General features: G+C 47.8%; 1 protein-coding gene across 3 annotated transcripts; it reads left to right on the top strand.

The window, feature by feature from the left end:
- The first annotated feature begins 4,744 nt into the window (after positions 1–4,744).
- LOC144152733 (uncharacterized) lies at positions 4,745–22,080 on the top strand. Of its 3 annotated transcripts, none has more exons than XM_077684141.1 (13): positions 4,745–4,995; positions 5,588–5,692; positions 6,432–6,629; positions 7,515–7,634; positions 8,847–9,151; positions 9,695–9,842; positions 10,916–11,145; positions 12,918–13,109; positions 14,341–14,443; positions 16,126–16,182; positions 17,251–17,514; positions 18,488–19,220; positions 21,662–22,080. In XM_077684141.1, the coding sequence occupies exons 2-12, from the start codon at positions 5,614–5,616 to the stop codon at positions 19,204–19,206; spliced, it is 2,415 nt and encodes an 804-aa protein (XP_077540267.1). In that variant the 5' UTR covers positions 4,745–4,995; positions 5,588–5,613; the 3' UTR covers positions 19,207–19,220; positions 21,662–22,080. The 3 variants fall into 3 exon arrangements, with proteins under 3 accessions (XP_077540267.1, XP_077540268.1, XP_077540269.1); XM_077684142.1 differs by having other exon boundaries at positions 4,746–4,995; positions 10,973–11,145; XM_077684143.1 differs by lacking the exon at positions 7,515–7,634 and having other exon boundaries at positions 4,746–4,995.
- Positions 22,081–25,782: the final 3,702 nt, after the last annotated feature.

Consider the following 25,782-nt stretch of genomic DNA (forward strand, 5'->3'; position numbering starts at 1 on the left):
AGAAACTATCGAGAGCAATCTAAATACACATTTGACTCCTTTATCAAGATGGTTTACAAGTTTCAAATACAGAAGCCTTTTGCGTTTTCCTTAATTTTTGTAAAACTGGACCCTGTAGAGCATTTAGATTATAGGTGTTTCAGCAGAACCAGTCTGCCAGTACACATGGTCTTACCAGCAACTACCAACGTTTTGAGTCCCTGGAAGCATTTTGGGGGGTATAATCGGAACCAGAGCCACTTATCGTCTTTGTGCTTGTGTAAAGAAGACAGTTGCATTAGTACGGTGGAAGTATGAAGGAGACTATTTTACGCCTGAGAAGTGCCTACTGCAGTCAGAGCCGACCTAAGCATAGGAAGCTCTAACCGGCTAATCAGCTTCCTGGGATGGGTGAAAACGGAGAGCATCGGAGTGAGCGTTTGCCATGTGCAATAAGGACAACACAAGGCTCATGTTTCGTGGTGAGTGGTACTCGTGTTGGTGTGTTGGACAAAAATGGCATAAAGAGCAAACAAAGGTGTCTCATAATTGCATCTAAAGCAAATGGAGCCTCAGCAGAACGCAAATAAGCAGTATAAGGAAATGATGCTGTCTCAACAGAACTAAAAAAAACTATGCGTGCTTGCACATCTGTAATAAATCTGCAATTGTCCCTTAACTTCTTTTAAGCCAGCCAAGCCACTAAAGTTTCCAACCAGTAGGTGTTTGATTCGTGATGCACTCCTCTCGTTTCCTGTGTTGACGGCATAAGCAGCTTGGTTAATTCTTGAAGGAAACATTATTACAAATTGGGGGCTTTATAACGTGCTGGGTACGAGGGAAACAGTAAAGGGGAATGGAATGACCATCGCACTCAAGTCAGGCCTGCCTCATGCGCTAGCTTTCACAAAAAATTATTGTGCTTGTTGCATTCTGCAGTGAGGAGGTGGAGTTTTCTATTCTTCCAGTGAGGCAACCTTGGGAAGCTTGTGCTTGTTCTCAGGGGTGTAAGGCCGGGAAAATCCCACAGTAGTAATGCCGAATCGTTGTGCAGCAGGTCACAGTGGCTGCGTGGTGGACTCCCTTGTCTTGCCCTGTGTTGTCCTCAAGTGCTGTAGGATCAGCACCGTACATTCTGTTGGATGCAGCATGTGCTCGCCACTTAGCCATTACTTCATCAGTACAATCAGCACTTGTCCTCATTTTGTAGATTAACACTTTCGCACCACACGGAAGCGCTTCGAAAAGTGGCTGGGGATTGTGCGGCACTTTGCCCTCAGCTCCTGTTCCTCTTGTGCTCATTTATCCGCTTGCACTCGTATAGCGGAGCTTGAGGGAGCATGTCAAGGAGGGAAGATCGCAAATGTACCAGTTCATGTGCTGTGAAGTGGACGGCACCATTACCGATGCCACCCAAGATCCAGTACTTCTGCTCCACCACGCTCGTCGCGGGTTGCACAGGTGACTTTAATGTGCCAAGGTGCCGGCTCTAGGGGGTCTTCATCGATTCTCTCAGGGCCTCAATGGGTCGGTAAAGGTTTTGCCTTGCACAGAAAGGGGGCTTGCCCTTGCACATTGTCAAATTTTCTAGGGTATAAAGGATGGCCATCAAGTGCCATCATAGGTTGCTCTTGGTGATATTGAAACACCCGCTCATCCTGCTGTTGTACTTGGACAGCTGCAACTGCTCCCCAGAGGGTGTCTACTACATCCCAGGCAACATCCATGATGATAGCGTTGTCCTAAAGGTCAGCCCACCATCTCAGCAAAGGTGACTCTCTGGGCAGTGTGATCCTTTTTTGCAAGTTGGTGTATGGCCTAGCGGCTTCGTGGCACGAACTTAGCCATCATTTCTAGGAGCGATCGTACGAAGCACTATGCCAAGCTCCAGAAGTTATTGACCCGAACGTGCATGTGTAGGAGACAGCGGTGATAATGTCTAAAGTGACCATATTCCTCGGACCCCAAAGCGGGACGGGGGAGCTAGTGGAGGGGAGGTGTAAGAATATGTTGAAGGTAGACGAAGGCTCAGTGAAATTTTGTTTTAACTGGGAGATAATACGTTTTGTAGTTCTCTCGGTCTTTGTTTGACGAGCAATGATGCGTTATTTGCTGAATAAGTAAGTGCTGAAGCACGCCCACTCAGCATTCGTCAAACGCAAAAGGCTGTGCTGAACGTGTTGTTGGTACACTGCAACTTAAACAAAGCAGCTCGGACATTCGGACTAAGCAAGGAACACACAACACTTGCTTGCTTCTAGTGCCATCGTGTGCACTCTTTTCTTGAAGTTCCTCAAACGGTTTCTTTGGGCTCTTTCATTCCTCCAGATTTTCATTACTGACACTGAGCTTAATTGATACCCGTTTTCCATATTTCCGGCCGAAAGTGGGACAAAACACTGTCCCACAAGCAGGCTGCGGGACAGCAGGACCACAGCCGCAAAACCAGGACGTGTCCTGCCTAAATCGGGACGTGTGGTCACTTTAATGATGTCCCACCTCCCATTTTGCAATGGTGCCGCTGAGCATTGGAATTTGAAAGTATCAGTGCAACTCCTTCACCCAGACATTGTGAAGGAGGCTGAATGCAGCATTACAAGGTTGTTGTTGGGTAATACACAGCTCTGTAGCAAGATTTGAAGGTCAGTATTGCCGGTGTATAAATGCTGGTAAAAGCCAAGAGGGTTAAAAAAACGTGAAATTGTTCCTGTGCTGGCAAGTACCCAACCTGGGTGCTGCTTGCGCATGCGCAGTTCAAACCGGTCTGAATGCGCAGCAAATGGTAGCGTAGCGCAAAATTGGCCCTGCAACGGTACCCTGTAGCCGACCGGCTTAACTGCGCATGCGCCGAGGGCGCGCGACTACATGCTTAGGTGCGCCGCCTCATCAGGGTCAACCAGGACAACTGTTCAAACACGCGTTCTCCCAACATCGTAGCTGGGGTAATTATAAGCTAACCTAGCCCTAAGGTTATCAAATGTATCCTCTCTTACATATTCCGGACACTACCACGGAACAGCGGTGGAGTCGTATTTCCCCGCGCAAAAGTGCTTTTGCTAAAAGCGTCACTAAATAAGTTATTATTTCAATTATTATGTGGCAATTTGGTAGTATGAATATATCGTAGACTGTAATGTGAAATAATGGTATTCTCCATTTACGTTCGCCTGCCGCACTATCATGCCATCATTATCATCATCACCATCACGTAATTTATTATGCCATCATCGGGCGTGTTCGATTTTCCACTTCTGGCTGCCCGGGGCTGCCCGCGGGCTGCCAGAGGCGAGAGCCGGTCATTCGTTTTTCTCGGGCAGCCCAAAACGTCACTTCCGGCGGCGCCAGAACGTCTTCAATTTTTCTGGGTCGGCAACTTCTGGCTCCCCGCAAGCTGCCAGAGCCGCCCGGGCGTTCGTGGTCTGGCGGAGAGCGGGCACAGATCTGGCAGATAGCAGACGACGCTGCTAGCAGACGGCAAAAGGAAAGCGGCTGGGCGAGTTTCAAAATAAAATTGTGAATGTTTTTCGTTCTTTCGGATTTGATGGTTTGAAATTTAGTTATGTGATATGAAATCACTTTCACGCACATTTCAGTTTATTTTTCGCATTGAAGCCCCCGTTTTTTGTTTTTTTTTAACAAGAAGAGAGTTGACATGATTCGCGCCGAAATGGTCATTTGCGGTTCGTCTTCTTACAGACATGGACGGCCTATTTCAGCTCGTAGGCGAGGGCGGCGTCACAATTCTAGATGAAGCCATGTCTGAGTTTATTGCTTCAGCGAGTACATTGGTTTCCCGCGCGTTATGAATGAAAGTTTTCGTTTATTCCTCCAGAAAGAAAAAAAAGCTCTCCCGCAGCACTCTGGCGTCGTGGGCGCTGCCAGGAAAGCCGGCGAACACGTCGATGATCACCATGTCCGCATTGTAGGTCCCCTAAAGTACGACGGAGTGAAATTTCTTGCGATTGTAGTAACTTCCTTTGAACTCCGAGGGTCTAGAAATGCTGCACCCATAAATCGCGCAGATCATGTCCGACTAGTCTTCCGCTTCCTGGACCGCTTGTATAGCTCCAATACTGCTCAGTCGGGCCAGAATATTTCCCGTCCGCTGATAGAAATATACAAATCCGATGACTCGGTAGGCTGCGGCGTGAACAGATGACTCGCTCACGCCGAATTCGCGATATGTACATGGTACACTGTGCACCGATTTACGACAGGGCAATCAGATCTGCCTTCTGGGCCGGTATTCCAAGGCGTCCTTGCAGGCCTTCGGGGTGGAATTCGTAGTGTTGAAATTCGGCGACCAGGGCGGCCACTGTACGCCGCGACAGGCGAAACAGAATCCTGAACTCGAACTCCAGGTAGGTCGGAACAACGTTCTCCACGTAGACGGGTACGCGATGCCGTTCTTCCCGCTGGGCCATCGCGAGGACGACGCACACATTGAAAACGTCGGCTTCGCAATCGTACTCTTCATCGTTAAGGTGAGTGCGGTCCGCAAACAACGCGTCGGGGAGAGCAGCGAGCGCACTTGCGTCGTACGACATTTTGCCACTGAAACTGTAGCAGACGACCGAAAAAAACTCGCTCCGCAGCGCTTGTAGCAGCTGGGATTTCTGGGTCCCGGCTTCCGGTGTATCCTGAGGCGCTTGAACGACGTAATCACGACGTAACTTCCTGCCCAAGAGCTATCTTCTGGCAGCCCGCGGGCTGCCAGAACGCCCGTAAATCGAACAGGCCCATCATCATCATCATCATCACGTAATTCCATTTCTCGACTGTGCGCCATTTTCTTAGACGTCAGAAATGTGCTCGCCTTCAGCAGCACTGCTTCTTAGCTTCTGTTGATTACACACAAAAAAGAAAAGCTGTGTGCATGTGGACAAAAATGTGTTACCTGGAACCCATTCATACAGGTACCTCGTGAATACCAGTTTTGGGGATCGGCAAACATCTTCACACCGGCGAAGCGTCGAAGTCCAACGGCGCTGCTTCGGACGCAGTCAATCACTCAAGGTAAATTTAATTAAGTTACCAATCGTGCCTGCTGCCAGGACACTCAAGTATCGTACACGGACATTCAGTTGTCCATCAAAAGGCGCTAGCAATGCCTCCAAACATGTCTTTTGGAAGAAAAATAAAGCAAAGCTGCTTCTATGTGCAATCGGCGTTGGCGTGGCATTTTTGAGCGTCATGGAACACAAAGTGCCCTTTTGATATGTCTGTACCTGAGGCATATGATTTCATTCGGCCTTAGCTAATCAATAAATTTGTTTTAAAGCGGCAGGCCAAAAACAAGATATTCCGATTGAGATGTTCTTTCGCTGTTCGCGATCGTGTTTGCTTGACGATTAAGTTTCACAGCACAATCTTAAGCGCGTATTCGCAAACGACGCAATTGTAACGCTTATGTTCATGCACCTTCAAAATGTTTTCAATGCGTTTTCTTCCTACTGCATTGTTGAACTTTCTCGCGGATCGCGGATGACCTGCGCAGCGTAACCTCCTCATGATTGTTCGTGCACCAGTTGTGATGCATGCCTTAACTCGACTTCTTTCTTAGCAGCCGTGAGTGAAAGAGACTGCAAGTTTCCTGTTTTTTCTTCAGTGTAAAAATCGCTGTAAATAGAAATCATGTGGTCCGGGCCCGCTGGACCGTGGAATCAATGGCCGATTCATGCCTCCATGTATCAAAACGTGCCTCACGAACAAGGTAAGGACCCCTAAATTGGGCTACTCTCTCCTTCTTCGCTAGAGCGCTTTGTGGTCAAAGACAACTTAGGCGTTGGTTTCGTGCAACGTCGCCGATTGGTATTACTGATCAAAAGAACTGTCGAATAATTTGAACTGAGAAGAAAGCAGACCTAATTTAGGGAAGCACGTTATTTGCAACGCCTAATGGTGTTGCAAATCAGAGTCAGAGTTTCAGTTACCCGTATCTTTATGTTGTATTACCACTGTATCGAGAGACATGCTTTACACACCTTTTTAATTTCCTACCAAAGGGTAACTGTAATTTTACAAGCTATCTTATATCGTGATGGTATATCTTATGCATGCATAACATTTAGCTAAATGTATGTCGGGGGTAGCGCCGTTTGTGGCCAGAACGTTCCTCTGTAGTTCTTTGCCAATCAAGCCAGGGCATGTCTTGAAGACGATGTTAGGCAATTGTATTTACCAGTTATCTGCAGGACCTAAATGGCTGTGGCAGTTTGGCTACCACTGTAAATGTTAAGCATGCTAGAAACTTTGCTTTCATGTCAGTTGTAATGTATCTTAGGTGTTGCTAACCTAAATGGAGAGCTTTTTTCCTCCTCGAGCACCAAGAGTATTTTTTTTCCCTACGGTTTTTCCCAGTCTTATCTGTAGCTGGGATCGAACAGAGGGAAGGAGGGGGATCAGTTCTTGTTGATGATCCTTCACAAGGCCCTCCTGCTGTGCTTTTTCAGTGGACTGGGCCCAACTTGCCAAGCAATGGATCCAAATGCAGCAGGCACCCTCTGGCTCCGAACCGCCAATGCCGGCACAGAATGCGGCACCTCATATGGCTCCCAGGGCACCTGCACCTTCATTGCCTCCACCGCAGCAGGCACCTGTCACTACATTGCCCACTACCGTAGCGCACAAACCTATGCAGCCGACAATCGGTATGGGACCTTACTTACAGGCTCTACTATAAGGATGTGCTGTTGGCGCATGGCATGTTGTCGGGGAAAAGAGCAAAATTATGCAGACATTGAGCATGGTAACTCTGCAAAGCAAGCTAAATGCTTGACCCGTTTTAAATTTAGCAGCCCCATCGCAGCCTAGAGTTGTGTGAATTCAGTGAATTTGGTCTTCTGCAGCCTTCTTGAGCCAAATTAACAAGTGCTGGCAGTTGCTTGACAAGTAGGGGATTTCATTAAAGGAATGCTGGCACCAAGTTTTAGCTTTCTCGTGTTTATGCTGTAAGCAATCCCTTTTCGCCTACTACTTGTGAAAATCGAGCAAGAACCAATCAGCTGTCAACATAGAAATAGTTACGATGCATTTCTTTCAACCAGTTTTGGTTTCCTCACCGGCAGCACAGGTGGTGGTAGTTCTGGGCAATGGCAGTTATTATGTCACACTATTGGGGCTGCAAAACTGCAAGTTGTGACCGCATTTTACTAGCGAAAAAGAGACGCGGACGAAGAAGAGTGTCCTGTGTACTTCTTCGTCCGCGTCTCTTTTTCGCTAGTAAAACGCAGTCAGATAACCAACTAGCCCAACTTTCTGCCTTAACTGCAAGATGTGACGTCACTCAAAAACCCATGCCATCACTTGCGTTTTCCGCATTGTCCGCGGTGGTCTCATGGGGTCTGCGTTGTCCCGCTGAGCTTGCGGCAAACGTTGTTTGCGGTGGCAACCGGGATGCGGGAAAATTTATGTGATTAGACATTATTTATTTTTTTATTTTTTATTGAGACCCATTTGAGTTCATTTCTATTATGATGTTGGCCTTCCATTGGTTTTTGAAAACATAGCGTTAATTTTTTGCCGCTTTGCCAAAGTTGACGATGCCGTTGAGAGACCCAGCCTGGCGCATCGAGACCACCAACGACAGCAGCGCAGGAGAGGGTTTCTGCTTCCGGAAGCTACCCAACGTCACCCAGAACCGGCTGGTTCCCAGGGTGCGGAATATCTTTCGTCACAATGATGGCTATTTCGCTGGCACTGGCAATCTGAGGGGGCTCGCGGTGGGGCCAATTAAAATTGATTTTTCTATGTGTTTCCCGACGTGGCTGGCTACAAAAATTGCTGGAAGCCATCTTTGTGAACTACCGAAGCCCATCATATCATTTTTAGGATTCTGAATTTGGTGTCAATTTTTTTTTTAATTGGGGACGTGAATAATGGAGATTTCGGCTGTTAATGCTACGACAGGAATGGAACTGATGGTAATCGTGCTAGGCTGCATCGCCTATGCTGCATAATTTGAGCATTTGAGGTATGCTCTTGAAAAACTAATACACTCCTTCATAATGTAGTATGCCTTCATCATGGCTAATTGGTCTTCCTCAACACCCTCATTCCTTCATTGCTTTTTCTTCGTAAAGAGGCATGCTAAAGTAGAACCTCGCCAAGTCATACTTGGGGTGGAAAGGCTCTGCTTACAAAATGATAGAATGGCTTGGCTTCAATAATATTGAAAATACTGGTCTGGTGCGGGGTTGGCGTAACTACTATTTAACCTGAACTGCGGTTTAAGCAAGTAGGTAGTAACAAGGTTTTGCTGTACTCGCACACATGAAACATGCCTCCTCAATTATTCAGTGCCTGATGGGCTCATGTAGGAGTGTTTTGAGCCTGTTTCTGTAGCTGGCAAATTTCAAAGCACAGCCTTGTGAGGTGTGTTTCTGTCTTGTCGAGGGTGCAGACCGCTAAGAGGGTTCAGCACTATCACGCAAATTGATTGACTGTGCCTTCTGCCGAAACCGATAAAAAAGTACAATACCACCCTAACATCTAAAAAGTAATGCGCAGGATATAGTACATTTTGGGAAATTCAAATAAAAAAAAATCACATCCAATTGTAGAAAAACAAGTAAAGTGTCTAAATCACTAAAACTCAAATCCAATCTTCTAGCATGCAAGCCTGATGTCGAATTTGCATGTTACGAGGCTGAGTCATTCTAGCACATGCTGAAAAGATTGCGTGTGCTCAAAACATGGTATTAGGTGGCACGAGGTGCCTTTAGCGAACCGGGGACATGCTAGGAGTGAGATACATGCACAACAAAAACAGCCGGAGTAAAGTTGACTTGCTATAGTATCCGGTGGCATGATTGCTGCCGAAGTCGTCTAGCACCTTACATCATGCACTTTTTCTTTGCTCCCACTAGGAGGCATGCCACCCGCCGCGCTGCATCACCCACCAGGCGGCGGCTACTGGGGTCAACCACCGCCTGCCGGTGGTTGGATGGTTGGCGACACCAAGTCCTGGCACTCCACGATGGCACCACCACCCCAGGGAATGGCGGGGGCCAACATGGCGGGACCCCCTCCTCCGATGGGGGTCTCGGAGAGGGAGACGTTTGACTACGGCCACGTGTCGTCCAGCCAGCCGCTGGCCTCCCAGAGCTACGACTACAACCACGGGGGCCCTGAACAGTACGCCCAGTACGCACCCCCACCACCAGTCATGGACGTAGGTGCCACTTGACGCTGCTCCAGACCACAGGGACAGGCAGCCTGTCGCATTTGCGGGGAAATTTTCTCCTCCCGTCTCATAATCAATGCACTGCAGCTGTATTAAAAGATGTAGGCATCTTTAGCTCGTTAAGAGTGGAAGTTTGTTAGAGACATACCGCATGCCATTGTCTTCAGTCATTAAAATGCTGCTTGGGCGTAGTTCTAGCATCAGGACATGGGCTTGTGGGTGAGCCTATTGTGAGTGTAAAGGAAAATGAGGCCTCTTTATATGTACGTTCAATTCTTGAGTCGCAAGTAATGTAAGCTTGAATTGCAGGCAGCTCAGTGCGCTACGTCATACAGAATAGTAGGATACATAGGGGAGGCAGTGACAGGGAAACCACAGCACGCACATGCACATCTAGTGGTAGTTTCAATGCCTGTGTGTGGTTTAAAAAAAAAAAACCACGCTGTTTCAGAAATTAAAGTTGTCCGATGAGGAATCTGGCCCAGAGGCAGTGTTGGGCCTGCTGTGACAGGCTTTGCTCTTTCTCGACAGGGTTACGCCAACGCCCTGGACCCTTACCACCAGCAGTACTGGAACGTGGGCCCCAACACTTGCCCACCCCCTTTTCTGAGGAAAGGCAGGGTGGAAGAGAGGGAGGAGGTTCAGGTGCCTTTCTTGGAGGAAGAAGGGCCGCAGATAGGTGAGCTTGCAAATTATCTGCTCATTGTGCCATTGCACTGCTGAATACAGGGTTGCTAGTTACTTACTAGCTGCAGGAACTGTTTTTCTTTTTTTCTGTCGGAAAGGAGAAAGCAAGAAAATGCTTGTGTCCATGGTGTCATGTATGATATTTCAGCTGTTCTAAATTTATCCTTAGTCCTGCACTGTCGGGCACCTCATAGCCGATGCGTAACTTTGGCGCACGAGCTTTTAATCTTCAACAAAGCCTGAACTGATGTCGAGTTCTAAAAATTTGAAGGGTCCTTTAGGAATTGCTTTAAAGGTGTGCAAGTTCCTTTGTTGTTTTGCTGTACCTGAACCATGTTTCTGCGACTCTCTATTGACCAACTTCATGTCACTTGCATTGTGACACTTCACGATGCTTTGGATTTTTTTGCAGAAAGGTCATTGCCGTGCAGGAAAAAATGTTCGAAATTGTCATGCATTGTTTTTTCCGAACGCTCCTGGTGCAGAGCCGAGGGCCCTGTGGTGGTCTAGATATCAATGGATGTCTGTTCAGCACGGCAGGGCACAAGCCATGGCAGCCCAGTTTATAGGCATACCTGCAACGCAGACGCTAGGCTCCTGCTTGTGTAATCACCGTGCCAAATTAATGTGGCGTCACATGATGCGCACATGGCGTGCACCTGGTTTGTTGGCCCTACGTGGGCTGCATGGGCTACTGGTGCCGCCGATATGCTGGTGTACTGGTATGCTGATGAATGGATGCTGCCCTCCAAACTCAGTTTCTTCCACCACCACGAGAGCACTGAAACCTGCTTGACTACCATAGGGACACCGCAAAGCGTTGCAGGGACAGGTCTTGCCGAAAAATGGGGACAGGTGTAAAAAGCCAGTGATTTCTCCACTCACTGAAGGACGTCGGACAGTGTTTAAGGCAGATTGCCTAATTGGTGTACTATTAAGCATCACACACCCACCACATGGGGGAGAAAGAGCGTGGGGTGTCCTGTTAAAAGCCGCTTCCATGCTTGCACTGAAAAAGTGGCCTGTTGTATCAGCGATAATGAACGTGGCCTGCGTGTTTTCCAGGGTTGAAGTGGGGAGGTGCGCTGAGCGGGATGGGCGTGCCCCTGTTTGGTGTTCTAGATGCTGCCAAGCGCAAAACTCTGCCTGGCTGGATCCGCGAAGGTTTGGAAAAAATGGAAAGGGAGAAGATGCGCAAGCTTGAGCGCGAGAAGGAAGAGTCTGAACGGCGGGCCAGGCTCAGCAAGCAAGCACGAGGAGATGGCCATTTGGGGGACCCGACGAAGTCCAAGTTTGTAAGTCCCCCCGTTTTTTGCTTCCTTGCCAGCCCTGTGTATCTGCCAGGCAGGAATATATTCCTTGTTTTTCAGGTGCAGCTAACGTAAAACATTCTCTCTACTTGTAAAAGTGGAGAAGAGCTCGTTTTTTTCTGTGGCAGTAACAAGAAAGAAAAAGAACAAGGTTGCTCATGCAACAACCTTATGTTGTATCTCTCCGCAATTTCTTTCGTGCTAGAGTGCTAGGTAAAGAAAAATGCGAAAACAACCCACGGGAAGAGGAAGTCAAAAAAAGGCTTTGGTAATGTGCAAACCTGCATTGGCGAAAGGAACAGTCTAAGTTTTAATATTTCTGGTGTGGAAAGCACGCAAAGTGTGTGTAAAATAACTTTTCTTGTGGTTTGCCGTAGAATTGGTACTGTAGAGACGCGAACATGATTAGATTGAAGGGGCCACGCAAACAAAATCCAAGTTTGTTTTATTTGAAAGATTTGGCGTTTTATAGTGCCCCCAGCGCTTTTACAGCAGCAAGTGCTGCGTTATTCACTCAGAAATGAATCAATTCAAGTTAAAATTTTGATTCTCCCGCCAAATGGTGTGTTTCGTGATGTCTGCCATAACGTTGCATGAACGGGTCTTCAAACGAACTTCAACTGTGCTGTTCAGCCTGAAGCTGACTGTGGCACGGCCGGGCTAGAGCGGAGGTGCGCTGTATTGATACTGCGAAGCCTTGTTTACAGTCAGTCCTCCTAGATGGTGCCATACTGCACAACACCGCTATTCGCCTATGCTTTGTTTTTGACCGTATTTGCACCTGGATTGTTTTTGTTGCGGTAGGTAGTAATCATTTCGTGAACATGGGGTATGTTCGACGAATAGAATCACTTACGCTAATCAGCCACTGTCGTCTGAGGCAATCCCAAAGTGCCGTACTGCTGTACCGCAATAACAAGCATAGTGCACGCAGTACCTACAGCAGTACGCACTGGCACTTGTATGTTTATGTGCACTTTCGTAACGTCCATTGTTTCCCCCCACCATTCTTACTGCTATAAAATGAATAAGCATTACACTTAAGCAAAAACAGCTCGTTCTGCAAGCTTATAAGCCCTGCCTAACTTGCGTTTGCTTTTGTGGGCCTCTGCCAATTGCACGGCTGTGCACATGACATCATAGGTTCTGTTGCGGGAAGGAAATGAGTTAGTGAGTCGCCTGGCCATTCCATTTTTTTCCAATTATGTAGCTTATTTGAGCAAAGTTACGTTAAAAGTGGTGTAAGTGTGTGATTCTAACAAGGCAATCTTTCGAGTGAACCAAACTTGTGTTTTGTCTGCACCTTTAAGGCTTAGTGCTGCCTTGCCTAGGAAGACCAGATGCTACTACCAAAGTGAACCTTTGCACGTTTCTGAACACTTGATGACAGGTGGAAGCATTCATGTTGGTGTAAAGTTGTAGTAATTTGTGGTCAGCTGTTTGTACTGACACCCTGATAGCCTTCTAGTTTTGCGGCATTAGCTGTGGCCAGGGGCAAATGGGGTTCTGGATTGGTGTGGGAGCTGCCGTAAGAGTGTTTGCCGTAACTGAGGAAAATAATTGTCAAAGATGAAGGTTGTGGGGAAATCTAATCCTGTTGGTTTCACCCAATATGGTACTTTTCCATAATAACAGCAGTGCACTGTTGTACTAACAGCCTGCCAGCTGCCAATTGTCGGCTGGCTCAAGCTTACTCTGCCCGTTTCGCATATTGTGCGTGACACGGCAAACGTGCTTGCTGCTTTGTGGCTGTTTAGGATTCAGACTCGGAGGACGAGAAAGAGGAGGCAGTTGACATGTTTAGTGAGGGCCCTCGGGCAAGGGCCTCCCCACCGAAGAGCAATGGGGACCCACAGCCTGCCGAGCCCGCTTCCCCAGAGGCCAAACCTGTGACCACAAAAGAGGAAGCCTTCCGATTTCAGACACCCGAAGAACGCCACCAAGAAATGGTAAGGCTGGATCCCCACTGTGAGGAGCACGTTGTTTCGGTGAGCAAGGTGCAGTTGTTTCCAGTTCGTACTAGTATGTCAAACCAACTCCGCCTGTAGAAAATTGCCTATCGCGTCAGCTTAAAATGGCAAAACAGCCACTTTCCTGCTGCCCCCTCCTGCCCTTCCCCACTCGGTAGCTTTTACGCGTGCTGCCAGCCTGAGTGCGATCCTCTAGGCAGCGCCACTTTTCAGGACCTATACGAATGATTTACAGGCTTTGTGCAGCCTTTGCAAGGTGGTGGCCTATGCCTCTATGCTTAGGGGCCCTAAGACACCTAGTTTCTCCGTCGTGTGGCGCATACTGGCAGACATGTCTCAGGCGTCCCTCTTGCTCCCATTGGAAAGCGGCTGACGTGTCAGGCAACGCTATACTCCTGTCACACGAGCACTTTCAGTTGCGATTGAGTCGATCCGGATTGAAAGCGGCGATACTCTCATCCTCACTGAGTAATGGCACATAAGCTGACTACTTCAACTAACGCCACAAATTGTATCAAATAACTTTACCCAAATAAGCGTGCAGTAACATTTATATAGTTACGTATGCCTGTGACCACGCAAGGTTACCAGACGATGGCCGCGAAGTACATTTTCGGTGCCGTCTGGCATACGTGAGTGCAACCGGTGCCACTTCTCAATTGGGATTGAAATGTGCCAAGTTCAGCAGGACGCCCGAACTCTCGCAGCTGTTTAAGCAATGCAATAAATTACGTGTTACGATCGCGTTGTGTGAGCTCACCGTGTGAGCTCACACAAACAGTGTTGTTTTGCACGCATGCTGCCGATGCCTGCGAACCACCTTGTTTCGGATAGTCGTTGATCAAGCCACTTGAAGCCCAGTATGCTACGAAGCTTCGAGCCTTAATTTGGAGTTCCGCCACCAGATGTCCTTTCAATGAAAGGTCTATGCATTGCACCACGGCGCCACCAACTCTATTTGACAGATTTTTGGGCTGCTGTGTCCACACCTAAAAGTGTATCTTACACCATGACCTAGGGAAAGCTGGCATTTAATGCAGGGTTTTTCCTTAAACTTTGTGTTGTTGCATACTGAAGTTTTGAATGGGATAGCATTTATTGGGCTAGCCCTCCGAATTTTGTGGCTACCTGCCACTGAGGGCATACCATCGGAGATGCATTCTTTTTTTCTTGCACTGCTGAGGGCGGCCATTGCCGTGGTTCTTTTCAGATGCTGAAAGTGCGGAGACTGCTGACTGAGCTCTTGCTTGAAGTGACCAATGAAGAGATTGCCTCTGTAGCCCAAGAAGTTTACCAGAGAGCAGTTCTCAAAGGTAGCCCAGTTATACTACACAAATTACACGTAGTCCCCGTATCGTACTGTTGCGACCCTATGGGTTTGGACTTGCGTACAGTATACAATAAAAGCTTGGAGCTTGGCACCTCTGAATTGTTAGTTTTATGATGAGTTACGTTTTGAATTGAAATGTTTCGTGCTGAAAGGCAAGCTTATGACTGTTTCATGCACTGAAAATGTGGGAGATTTTATCCCATATCTTGAATTCCTGTGCTAAGTATTTACTGAGTGCTGGTAACTAGGTATATCTAGTTGATGTCCTTGAATTGTGTTGACCGCGAAGTAGAAATGCTAAGTGGTCAAAGAGGAATAGTTGTGTACAGGGCTTCTAGTAGTGCTTTCCTTCTGGAAAATAACTTTAATTGGAACTCAGCTCTGTCAGCCTCACACGCTAGAATAGGCTAAATTTGCAGCAATTTCATAGCCGTTGTGGTTCACCAGGATGTTCCGTGGTGGCCAAGGGGGTAATGGTGCTATGCTACTGAGCTCAAGGTCATAGATTTCATTCATGGTGGCACAACTGCTTTTTTCAATGGAGGAGAGAAGTGCTAAATGGCCTTGTGTATAAGATTTCCATTAAACTAACTAATTGACATAACAGCCCTCTGCTGTGGTTGCATACCACAAGTGTAGCTTCAGCAAATAAAACGCCTATTAAGATATTCTGCAATATTTTATATAAGGTTAAATAATGTTTTTCGATGTGTGGGATTTCTGCTTGAGATCTTAATTTGAAGGCCTGTAATCGCTGTTATCTAGGTGACATATCTTTATGCACATATATACATGCATATATAAAAAGATAATTTGAGGTTATTTCAGTGCTTTTGTTTATTAAATAAATTTTCTGTGGGGAATCAAAAGTAGATGACAAGCCAGTGCTGTCTTCATAAGTGGTGTGTCGAGATTTTGGCACACTGTAAAGGTCTTGAGGTGGTCGAAAATAATCCGGAATCCACCACAGCCCACCTCACAACCCACGTGTAGCTTCAGCGCATTGAACCACAAAATCTGTCTATCTTCATTGGTGGTTCCCTTTTAGTTTATTACCCAAAAGTCAGTCTGGCAGCTACATTGTAACTACTCCCTGCTTGCACTGTGGAAGCCTCCTTCATGGCTAATAACTGGTTACGGACTTCTGACAAATCGATTGAGCCAAGGCATGCAGGGTTGGGTTGGTATGCGATGGGTGTTGGAGCTGGCTAGAAGTATTTGTGGAGTCACCTGGTGGCCCCATTAGCTGGTGCTTGATACCTCTGTCTCGAAGTGCTCGCCAACCGTCGTGCTTCTTGTGCCTGGCTCTTGCATGGGATGGATCTCAATTTCAACCTTGAAGGGACACCACAGTGGATTTTTCGAAAGGTTATTCAGGGCTGTGTTGCAGATTGACCATAAAATGAGGGCACCATAAATGTTATCGTGTCAAAAGCAATAGGACAGTGCTTGCAGCATTTCGAAGAGTTAAAAGTAAACAGCGCTACAGATGAGACGACGATGTAAGGAGACAAACATGGTGGTTATTGTTTGCCTCGCCTTGTGTCCTCGATCATGTGTGCCGCTGGGTGCATGTGTGTGCGAGAAATGTGGTGTTCCTCTGTGCCTAGGCTTGTGTTCTCTGTGTAGTGCACTAAAGTGGTTTCTTCTGCATTGCCGCAAAAGCTCCCGCCCGCCAGCTCAGATCCTCATCAGCTTTGGCACATATTACCGGTGGATTGGGTAAGTTGGCTTCAGAGTGATTGTTTGTGGTGTACTGTGTTTTTCTTTTCTGCTTAAGATGGGTGCACAGGAGCATTTTCGTCGTGCGTGTACATGTAGGTGTCAATACGAATACAGCTGGTTGCGTTCGGATTTCTTTGTTTGTGAGTTAAGACAGGCTTAGAGTGAGAATTATTATGCATTCTAATCTAATGATGTAATAGCCATATATTGTAGCAATTTCCATTGAGCATCGCATGGTTTGAATCCTTTTTAATTTGTTTTCCCTCTTGCACTTGAAATTTACTTCAGGAAAAACTATTACTGCATGTGAAGACAGTTAAAGGTACCGACCATTTTTCACAGAACAAGATGCTTTGGGGTGTCCCCTCTTACTATGAGTGCTATCATTTTTAATTACTGCTAAAGCAGTTACGGAAAAAAACTGAACCACAGCATAACGAATCGGCTTACATGCTCCTGCCTCAATTGCATTTTCCTTAGCTCGTGAAAGATTGTTCGCACTTTTTTATTATGTTCAAAAGATTGAGCTGGTTTCTCGTGCATGCTACTCTTAGCCCAGGTTCACAACACCAATGGCAAAGGAGATTTAGAATTTTGGCTCTTTATTGAGTTTAATGCTGGCGCTCCGATTTTGTATCTTTTCTGTTTATTGAGCACTGCTAGTTGCTGTTCATGAACAAAATAGGCAGGGCGCGACACAGGGGAAAGAAAAATATGCTCTTCACATCAGGGAAGGGCAGGATTGCCAGCCGCCACTTATGACAAGCAGTTGGATTGCGATGCCATTCGAATTAGCGAGGATTATGACGGTGATGATGCGTCATAGTACACTTGGATAATTTTTTTGATCCAGGCCAGGCATACATATTCTTTGATTACAAAAAAAAAAAAAAAACATTGGAAATGAACACACCAGGGTAGCAGCTTGCTATGGGGATTTTTATAAGAGGAACGATAACCGACGGTTCTCTGTGCTCGTAGTTAAGGAACCGTGCCCAATGGTGGCGGCAGCGTAGGCAGCTGATCAACGTGTGGGGTGTTCCTTTGGGCGCGGCCCCCTCGCAGGTGGCCTGAGCGGCTATGGGAGCGACAGCGAGTCGAGCAGCGGTGGCGAGGAGAGTGGGAAGGACTCGGACGAAGAGCTGAAGCGCAGCATCCGCAGCAAGCGCGCGGCGTTTGCCGCCTGGGAGCACCAGGTGACTGAGGAGCTGGACGAGGAAGACCGCCGCCAGGACCGTCGACTGCGCCAGCAGCAGCAGCAGCAGCAGCAGCAGCTGGCCGCCGAGAAGGTAACGGAGGACGTGGGCGTGCGTAGCACCAACAGGCCCGGTGAGTGGTTACTGCACAACTCCCTTGCGCACCAAGGGCCGCTCGCGGGAGGGCTCCAAGTGTAGCTTAGGCCTGGGAAGTAGCCACAAAGCCAGTTGTGCAACGTATGCGCATCAGAGGTTGCTCTTGAATCTGCGCCAGTTTTAGCTTGGCTGCGTCACAGTGGTAACACAACCTTGTTCGTGCAATTTATGCGCGCTGTAAAAATGAAAAAAAGGAAGTCGCTGATTGCTGCGAGTGCAAATTGTGTAGTGCAGCGACACAAAAGTGTTGGCAGGGCAACAAGGGGTAATTGGAGGGAAAGCGGAGCGTGCAATGGTAGGGAGCTGTCGGGGAGATAAGGGGAGTGGGTGGGTTTACACAGAGCCACTGAGCACCGTGTCAATTGCGCATGCAGGGGCGCTTCTCTGGCATGAAAATGGGCAGTGTCATGGTCGCTGCCTGGGTCACCATTTTTCTTGCAGAGGTGGTGGAGTATCGCTGATATTTGGAAGTGAATACAGTAAATACCGATTGTACCTCTGGACAATGTGTGACTTGTGTTTCCAGGAAAACAAAAGCCGATACATTTCTAAAAGGTGGTTGGTGTCTACATTTCTCCCTATTCTTGCCCTTGAGTTGTCACGCTAGCGCATTCATAACTTTTGATGAGGAATTGTACGAGCCACGAAGGCATCAGCAAAGCTTTGCTGGTTGTAAACGTGCTAGTTGCTGGTTCCGCACAGGGTGATCTAGGCTTGCCTGGTTTAATGGCAACGGCATGGTGTCTTTCCTTCACCACCACCACAATGCGAGCCAGAAGAGGGTGATAAAAATGCTGCACACAGAACACCAACTGAGAAGCTTCTGTTCATGGCATGTGTTAAGGACATGGGTACAGCGTATCTTTAGGTTTGTAGCATGACATGTTGAACTTTGGGTGATATTGCGAGTGGGGGGCAGGGGTTAAGCATCTGCGCTGTTGTTTTTGTAGCCGAGAAGAGTCCACCCGCCAGGCTAGACCACGAGCCACCAGGAGAGGCCGGACACGAGGAAGAACCAGGGCAGACAGCCGTTGCCGAAGAAAAGAAAGTGGACGGCACCAGTGCTTCGCAAGATTCCAGTCCCGCCACCACCACGCAGCCTTCAGACGAAAAGCTCAACGACCAGAGCAGCAGCAGCACCAGCAGCAGCAGTTCGTCCGAGGACGACTCGTCAGAACTGGACACCCGGCACCAGGAGAAGAAGAAACCAGCGCCAAGGAGAGAGAAGAGCTCGAGGCAGGAGTCATCCAAGTCTTCCTCCGACAAGACCAGTTCGAGCAAGAAGCGGCGTGAGCGAAGGAGCCGCAGCTCATCGCGCCGTCGAAAAAGCCGAAGTCGCTCGCGGGAGAGGAAGGACAAGCGTCGTTCGCGGCGGCATCGAAGCACCAGCAGCTCCAGTGGTAGCCGGAGACACGCCAAACGGCGGAGTCGGTCCAAGGACCGGAAGGAGCGGCGCAAGCGGCGTAGGAGCAGCAGCAGCAGCTACTCGAAGAGCAGAAGCCGAAGTCGAAGCCACACTCGCCACAGAAGCCGGTCGAGAAGTTCAAAGCATTCTAACCGGAAGAAAGATAGGAGTCGAAGGAGCCACAGCCGAAGCCGTAGGCGTAGGCACAGCTCTGAAAGCCAAGGGTCGGGTAAGAGGTCCAGTCGCAAAAACAGAGACCGATGAGACATCCTCTCCAGGTGCGGTATGCTTTTCTGTTTTTCTTAACACTGCCGTTTGTGTTCATGTTGCCTCAGAAGCTTCGCTTGAGCAGTTTACACCTATATCTTTACTGCAAAAAAAAAAAAAAAAAAAAGGATGGGTACATTTAATGGGGTGCATGAAACAGCCAGGAAAGCCCAAGCAATCGTGGCTTTTATGCATTCAGCCTTCGAAGGTTGCTTCATGGAGGGATATTAGGCCCATGGAACATCTTTATGGTACTACTGTAAACGTCAGCTGAGCTTTGATTCACCTTTATACTGGGCATACAGCTGGTTGTCAGCAGCCGAGCTTAAACTCGGCTGATACCTTCAGTGACATCCCGTGATAAGTACGTCTCATCAAGGGTTTCAGTGGTCTGGTATTGGAGCCAGGTTGAGTTGCCTCATGCAAGCTGTCCGTTTCCCCTTCAGAGATTATCGAATGCAGGCTTCGTCACTGCACACCAAGATGCAAAACCTATTCTCTTTGATAATTCAGGAAACATTGCCAGGCTCCGTCTCACTGAAACCAAGCAGTGCATTCAGTGCTGCAGCATTAAGTGAACAGTTTCAATGATCAACCTGCCTATGATCAGACCACCAATCACAAATTGCTGGTCTTGCCACGTTTAGTGTGTACCGTCTGCTCACAGGGTTTGGTGTCAGGATGCAGGAGGGAGCTCAATGAAGGAATAAACACAATAGCACTGTCTTCAGGAATACTTCCAAGGGCATGCTCTTATAGGCAGATGCACCTGACTCAAGCCCTGATATGTGGGTGGATGCATTTTAGGGGAATCAGCACTTGGGTGATGTCGAGGAGGTAACCCCCCAAGCCCTGTTATGCTTGGCTGCACTGATTTGGCCACACCTAGACCCATTTCAATGCACATTGTCACCCTCCCGAGTGTTTGCCAAACACGATAGCCTAGACAGCAATGTGCGGTTTCAGTGAGGCAAGCATAGGGAACGGAGAATTGGGGTCTTCATCTGTTCCTGTCTTTTGTGTGAGCAGCGAGATCAGTACCCTGCAATGTCCAAAACCATTCCTTGCCCCGAGTAACTTTCGGGGGCACAGAATATATTCGCATTCCGTCGCCCAGGCATGCTGGCGTTGGATGGCGTGCTGATATAGCTCTGGTGTTGGGCGGGGTCATGACCTTTCGCACTCTCTTCTTGTACCTTATTGAGACTCTTATCTATAAAATGCCACTGCCTTCAAGAGGGGTGAGATTGTGGCCCTCATTACTCTACCACTCACATTGGCGAGGAGCTGGATGACACACCCCTCTGTGCGGAATCAGCCGAGGCCGCATTCCTTCCCTCGTTCTAATGCTTTCGGCGTAGTATAGCCATAAACCTCTATGGCCCACCAACCTTTTAAAAATTAGGGAGAGTATCACTACAGATGCATGAAAAGGCTTTATGTGTTTGACTTCTCCTCCTCCAAGAGCACCCGAATGAGCAGTTTGGCAGTGCACCATAGCTTGTAGTTTGGTTTAACGAAACACCCACTGCTAGAAGGGTAACAGAGCCCCCTGGTGTACAAATGAACAGCAAAAGGGGCCCACAGTGGCGGCATCTCTTCAGTAGCCACTGTTAGCTAGGTCACACCATTACCAGCTGATGGAATTTGTGGTGAATTCTGCTTCCTGTACACAGCGGCCTCTTACTGGCACTGCAGATTGGGACTGTGCAAAATCCTTTTCTCTTTCACTGTGCTGCACTAGCAGTGTCATGTTGCAAAAGTTAGTGTTAACGGTTTGAAGGCTTGGCAAAAGTGGACAGAAAAACAGAGTGCCAAGGATTGGGGGTCAGTGAAGGAGTGGTGGAGTGAATTCAGTTCATCAACCCGAATCTCTCATTCAACCGGAATCACACTGCTAGTGCAGACTCCTCAGAGTCATTTGGAACGGGTGCCAGTCATTTTTTGTAACTCTTATTACCTGGGTAGGAGGCCCTGCAGCATGGAAGCATGGAGGAAAGATAACTCAGGAGAGGCCCCTGATACCTTAACCGCATTACAAAGCATTTTAAGAAGGTCCATGGACAGTATTGTTTTATTTTTTACTCATACGGCAGGTAAATCTGGCTACATTCCACGGGCAGCTTTTGCAGCACTTTGACAGTGCCATGGGTTTGAACGAAATTAGTGGCGGGGAAGGCGAGTATGGCTTATTTCCTACAGATTTTGCGATGTGTGCGGGTTTTATGGATTTCAAGTGGCGGTGGAGAAGGCCAGGTGCCACAGAGAAAAATGAGAAAGGGTAGTGGGCCTAGTAGGTGTCTTGACATGGCGGGAGCAACCTGAAAAACAATTGTCAGGGCTTCTTCCGAGTATTCTTTCCTCCGTGCCTCGCAGGAAGCACTTGCCAGTGCTCCCAAAGCAGCCTTCCCAGTCCCGGGACTCAGGGCTATGCTCCGCGTTTTGCTTACAGATGCAGTGAGGCCTCGACTGTCCTACAGAAAACGGCCAGTGCTGCATTGCCTGTGCGGCCCCGTTCTGCGCACTGGTCAAGTATGATTCCTTCTCTAGTGGATGCTAGCGGGGCTTGTGTACAGGGGCTGCAGTGTGCGGTGCTGCAACCTATTTTTACGTGCTCTCTGGTGAATGGCCGGTGCAAAGACTACTCCTTTCACCATCCACCCCCCACCCTGCACTTGTGTACATAGCGGAGGCTCCCAGGAGCCCCACTCATCACTCACGTCACAGCCGTCTTCCCCTGCACCTTTCCTTCCATGCCAGTTACTTCACCCCGCCAGTTTTTTTTTCCCGTGTCAAATAAAGAGCATCGCCATCGTGTTGCTCCATGTTACTTGTGTTGTGGTGAATAAAAATACTGGACTTTGTTTTTTATTGAGGTTGCCAGCCTCTCCTTTTTTGCGTACGCACAGAAAGTATGCTGTAGAGACTTTCACAGTGCTGTGGGTGACACACATTGCCATGGGCCTTTGCGCTTTTATTGGGAAACCGTTTTGTCATATCCCAAATGCCGTGCTTTCAAAATGAGGAAGTGGAACAGAAATAGCAAGCTTTTTAAGTGACCATAGTGCGGTGTTGCTGACTGCCCCTGTGGAAACAATGGCAGCAGTTATGCCAATTTGCATTTTGCTTTTTGGGCAGTCTTTCACACTTTTAACGGCGATGGTTGTTCTTTTTCAAGCATGCCGACACAAACCTGTGTAACAGCTGTGGTAAATGGCGTTCTCTGTAAAACAAGAACACAATGGGCACTGTACACTCTACGCCCTTTGTTACCTCCTCGAATCTTGCACTAGTAGCTGACCTGAACTTGCATAGATAGGATTGCACTGAATCCTTTTAAGTGCAGAGCACTTTAGGGGCTCGCCTTGTCGTTGTAGCTCGCTCGCTGGACCAAAGTAGAGCCCCACGGTGTTCCATCGTAGCGGCTGTTGTCACGGTGTAACCCACAGGCTTTGAAAGCCAAGCAGTTTATATAGTCATAAGCGTTCGAAACTTGTGAACCGCTGGTGCTTGTCATGCATCTCCCTGTTGTTTAGCACAAAAAAAACTGCAGGTACATTTGAGGCAAAATATATGTAATTAACCGGCAGTGCCCGCGTTCATTTAGTTAGGAACGCTCATTGGGTTGGCTTTTACAATAGTAAGCGAAAAAAAAGTGGCAGTGCAACGATGGCACGTGCGGGAGGAGAAGCAAGTACAAAAAGAACAGAACTCCCGCTGGTGCAGTTTCAAGCAGCGGGGGGGGGGAGCAGTGCAAAGGCGGGAAATTTGAAATGCGTTGGGTGGTAGCAGTGGGACGATAACGTTGCTACAGCCCATTATGGCGAATCACTGCTCTGCACTTCCGACAGCTTTCACATTGAGTGCAGCACCTCTTCTGAAAGCTATTCAACTGCATTTTCTACTGTGCCAATTGACGTAATTGGCCTGTAAACCCCAGATAGAAGGGCCGTGGTGGCTCAGCAGCTAAGGCATTGCACTGCTGAGCTAAAGGACAGGTTTGATTCCTGGCCACCACGGCCGCTTTTCTGATCGAGGTGAAAAGTAAAAAAAGCCCAGTGTGCTCAAGATTTCGGCGCACGTTAAAGATCTCCAGGTGGTCAAGATTAATCCGGAGCCCTCCACTACGGCACGCCTGTGTAGCTTTGGTGCGTTATACCCCATAATCAGTTGTCAATCAAACCACAGATGGTCATACAGCATTTCAAAAACTGCTTGGTAAACGTATACACAGCCACACATAGGAGGAAAAAAATGTTCACGAAGCAGTTGCCCGACCTTCGGCGTGTGGCAGCTTTGAGCAGGAGCTTAAAAACTATCTACGTTGCTAACGGGAACACTGGAATCTTCTCATTTCTTGTGCCCTGCCCTAGCATTCTCGTGCATGATGCCCTCTGGTCGAGCACGCTTTTCTCTTTACAACACCTCTTCAGACTCCACACTAACTTTCACATCTCAAAACGTACTGGGTGCTGACAGGTGGAAAACAAAGGATGTGGAAGGTAAACCCAGTTTACACTACTACTCTGCTGCACCGGGGGGGGGCTTCTCCGAGCAGCTGTGTCATCACGGCCTCGCCCCTGGATCTCTGGGTGAACGAGTTAGCTACGATGAAAAGTAGATATTTATTTACATTAAAAATGACAAGTGCATTTACGGCAAGCAGTGGTTAGTTCAGAAAGCTGTCTGGCGATGGCCATAGCCTCCACTGGCAGTCTCTCTCTTGGGCTTGCTTCCACTGTCATTTATTCCTGTGTTGTCTCCATCCGCTCAGGTCACTGATCCTCTGTGCTGCTTCCTAGAACGGCCGGCAGGTGTGGACTTTTCCGAACAAGTGTCACACTAATCGTTCCCTCGGATGATGGTCGCCCCTCCTTTGCGTTGCTTCCTAGAACAGCTGGCAGGTGTAGACTGTTCTCAACAAAAGTTGTCATGCCAATCATCGGCGTGACCAGCCAAGGCCGTTGGGTTTCTGCCAGAGAATGGCAGTTGTCTGTCACCGTTTGCTGTGACAACCCTATAGCTTTGTTTTGAGTGCAGGGAACCATTCTGTCTGTTGTAGGATGCACGTTCATAGGTGGCATATGAACACCTGTGTGTGGGAGCAACCAATTTTTTTAACATCTGGTGTCTTCGCAAGCACTATGGCCGTGCAATTCTGGAAGCGCCAGTTTTGGTGCGAAATGATGACAACATCAGTCTGGGGCAGAGATGCATGCAACAGAATCTTTTAACAAAGTAGCCCACCAATGTTTCAAGCAAAAGGTGTGCAAACATGTGGATTTCAAATTGAATCACTGATCGAATAAATTGAGTTTGAATTTCTAATACTGGAATTTATGAGCAACTTGAAGCTTTAATCAAAAATGGCTTAGAATTGAAACATTCCCAAGCCAATCTTCAAACTAGCAGGTGCACATAATTATTGACTACATTTGAATTATGGCGGCCAAAATAACCCTTCGGTACGTACCTACCTGCAAGCAAAGGGGCTGCCACGTTTAGAGACATGCAAAAGAAAAAAATACCATACCATTTCACAATGCTGCTGACTGACTGTATGGTACTATAAATTTAAACATGGAAATGTTTTTGGGCTACTCTCAAAGCAATCCACAGTTGTCTGGCTGCGGTTCATCGGACCTTGCCAACTGAGAAGGGACAGTAGCCTCTCTCAAGGTTTACCGCTGAGGGATGTAAAGCAACAGTGCAGGGAGGGGATTGGACTGAATGGGTGAAATTGCCAAGCCAGTTAGCCCAAATGTGAGTAAGCAATTTGGCATTAGGTAAATTACTGCCAAATTGCTTGCCAAACAGAAGTGTTTCATGAGAGCGTTCAGCTGCAAGGCTATGCAAATGTAAACCACAAGCAAAAATGGCGTTGTGGCTGTTTCAAGTACGCGACGCGATCGCCCAGCAAGCAAGTTGCTAATTTTACTAGCCTGATACTTTGTGTCGGGAAAAACTTTTCTAGGGCTGCTAGAGGGGAGTGACCTCAGCCGTGTGAAATGCTAGTACACCTGCAGTTATGTACCATATTTTAGGCAACTCTGGGAAAGTTAAGAAGTTGGCGTATACAAGGAGTGAATAGCCACAATCTGGTTAAAGGCAACTTGAAGCGCCCTCCTTGGGTACCACGGGAAGTTGTGCAGTGCAGTGGAAATAATCCCCTTCTGCAAAAATTTTGCCAAGGTAATTAGCAGTAAAGTGCTCAGTTAATGAACATTTGAACCTCATTGTGCAATGAAATTGCACAGGGAGCGAGAATTTATGCTGTATACACTACATTAGTTGTAAAAGGATCCACCTGAATTGCTAATTATAGAGCAGCACAATAAAATAGAACTAAAGAGCGCTAATTTGATATATGAGCTGCACTAAATATATACCGCATTCTCGTGCGTACAACCTACACCTTATGTTGCACCCATAGGAAAAAATTCCCGCGTAATTCCTGTGCAAACTTTGTCGGAGGACGAGTTTTTGGACAGGCTTTGACTCTCCTTGCAAGCTTGAATGCTACTTTCAGCCATGTGGCAAGAAAAAATAATCAGTTATAACAAATACTGTTTC

The sequence above is a fragment of the Haemaphysalis longicornis genome, unplaced genomic scaffold (assembly GCF_048455015.1).
Source record: "Haemaphysalis longicornis isolate Haplotype H1 unplaced genomic scaffold, Haemaphysalis longicornis Haplotype H1 scaffold_9, whole genome shotgun sequence".
NCBI classification, from domain to species: domain Eukaryota; kingdom Metazoa; phylum Arthropoda; class Arachnida; order Ixodida; family Ixodidae; genus Haemaphysalis; species Haemaphysalis longicornis.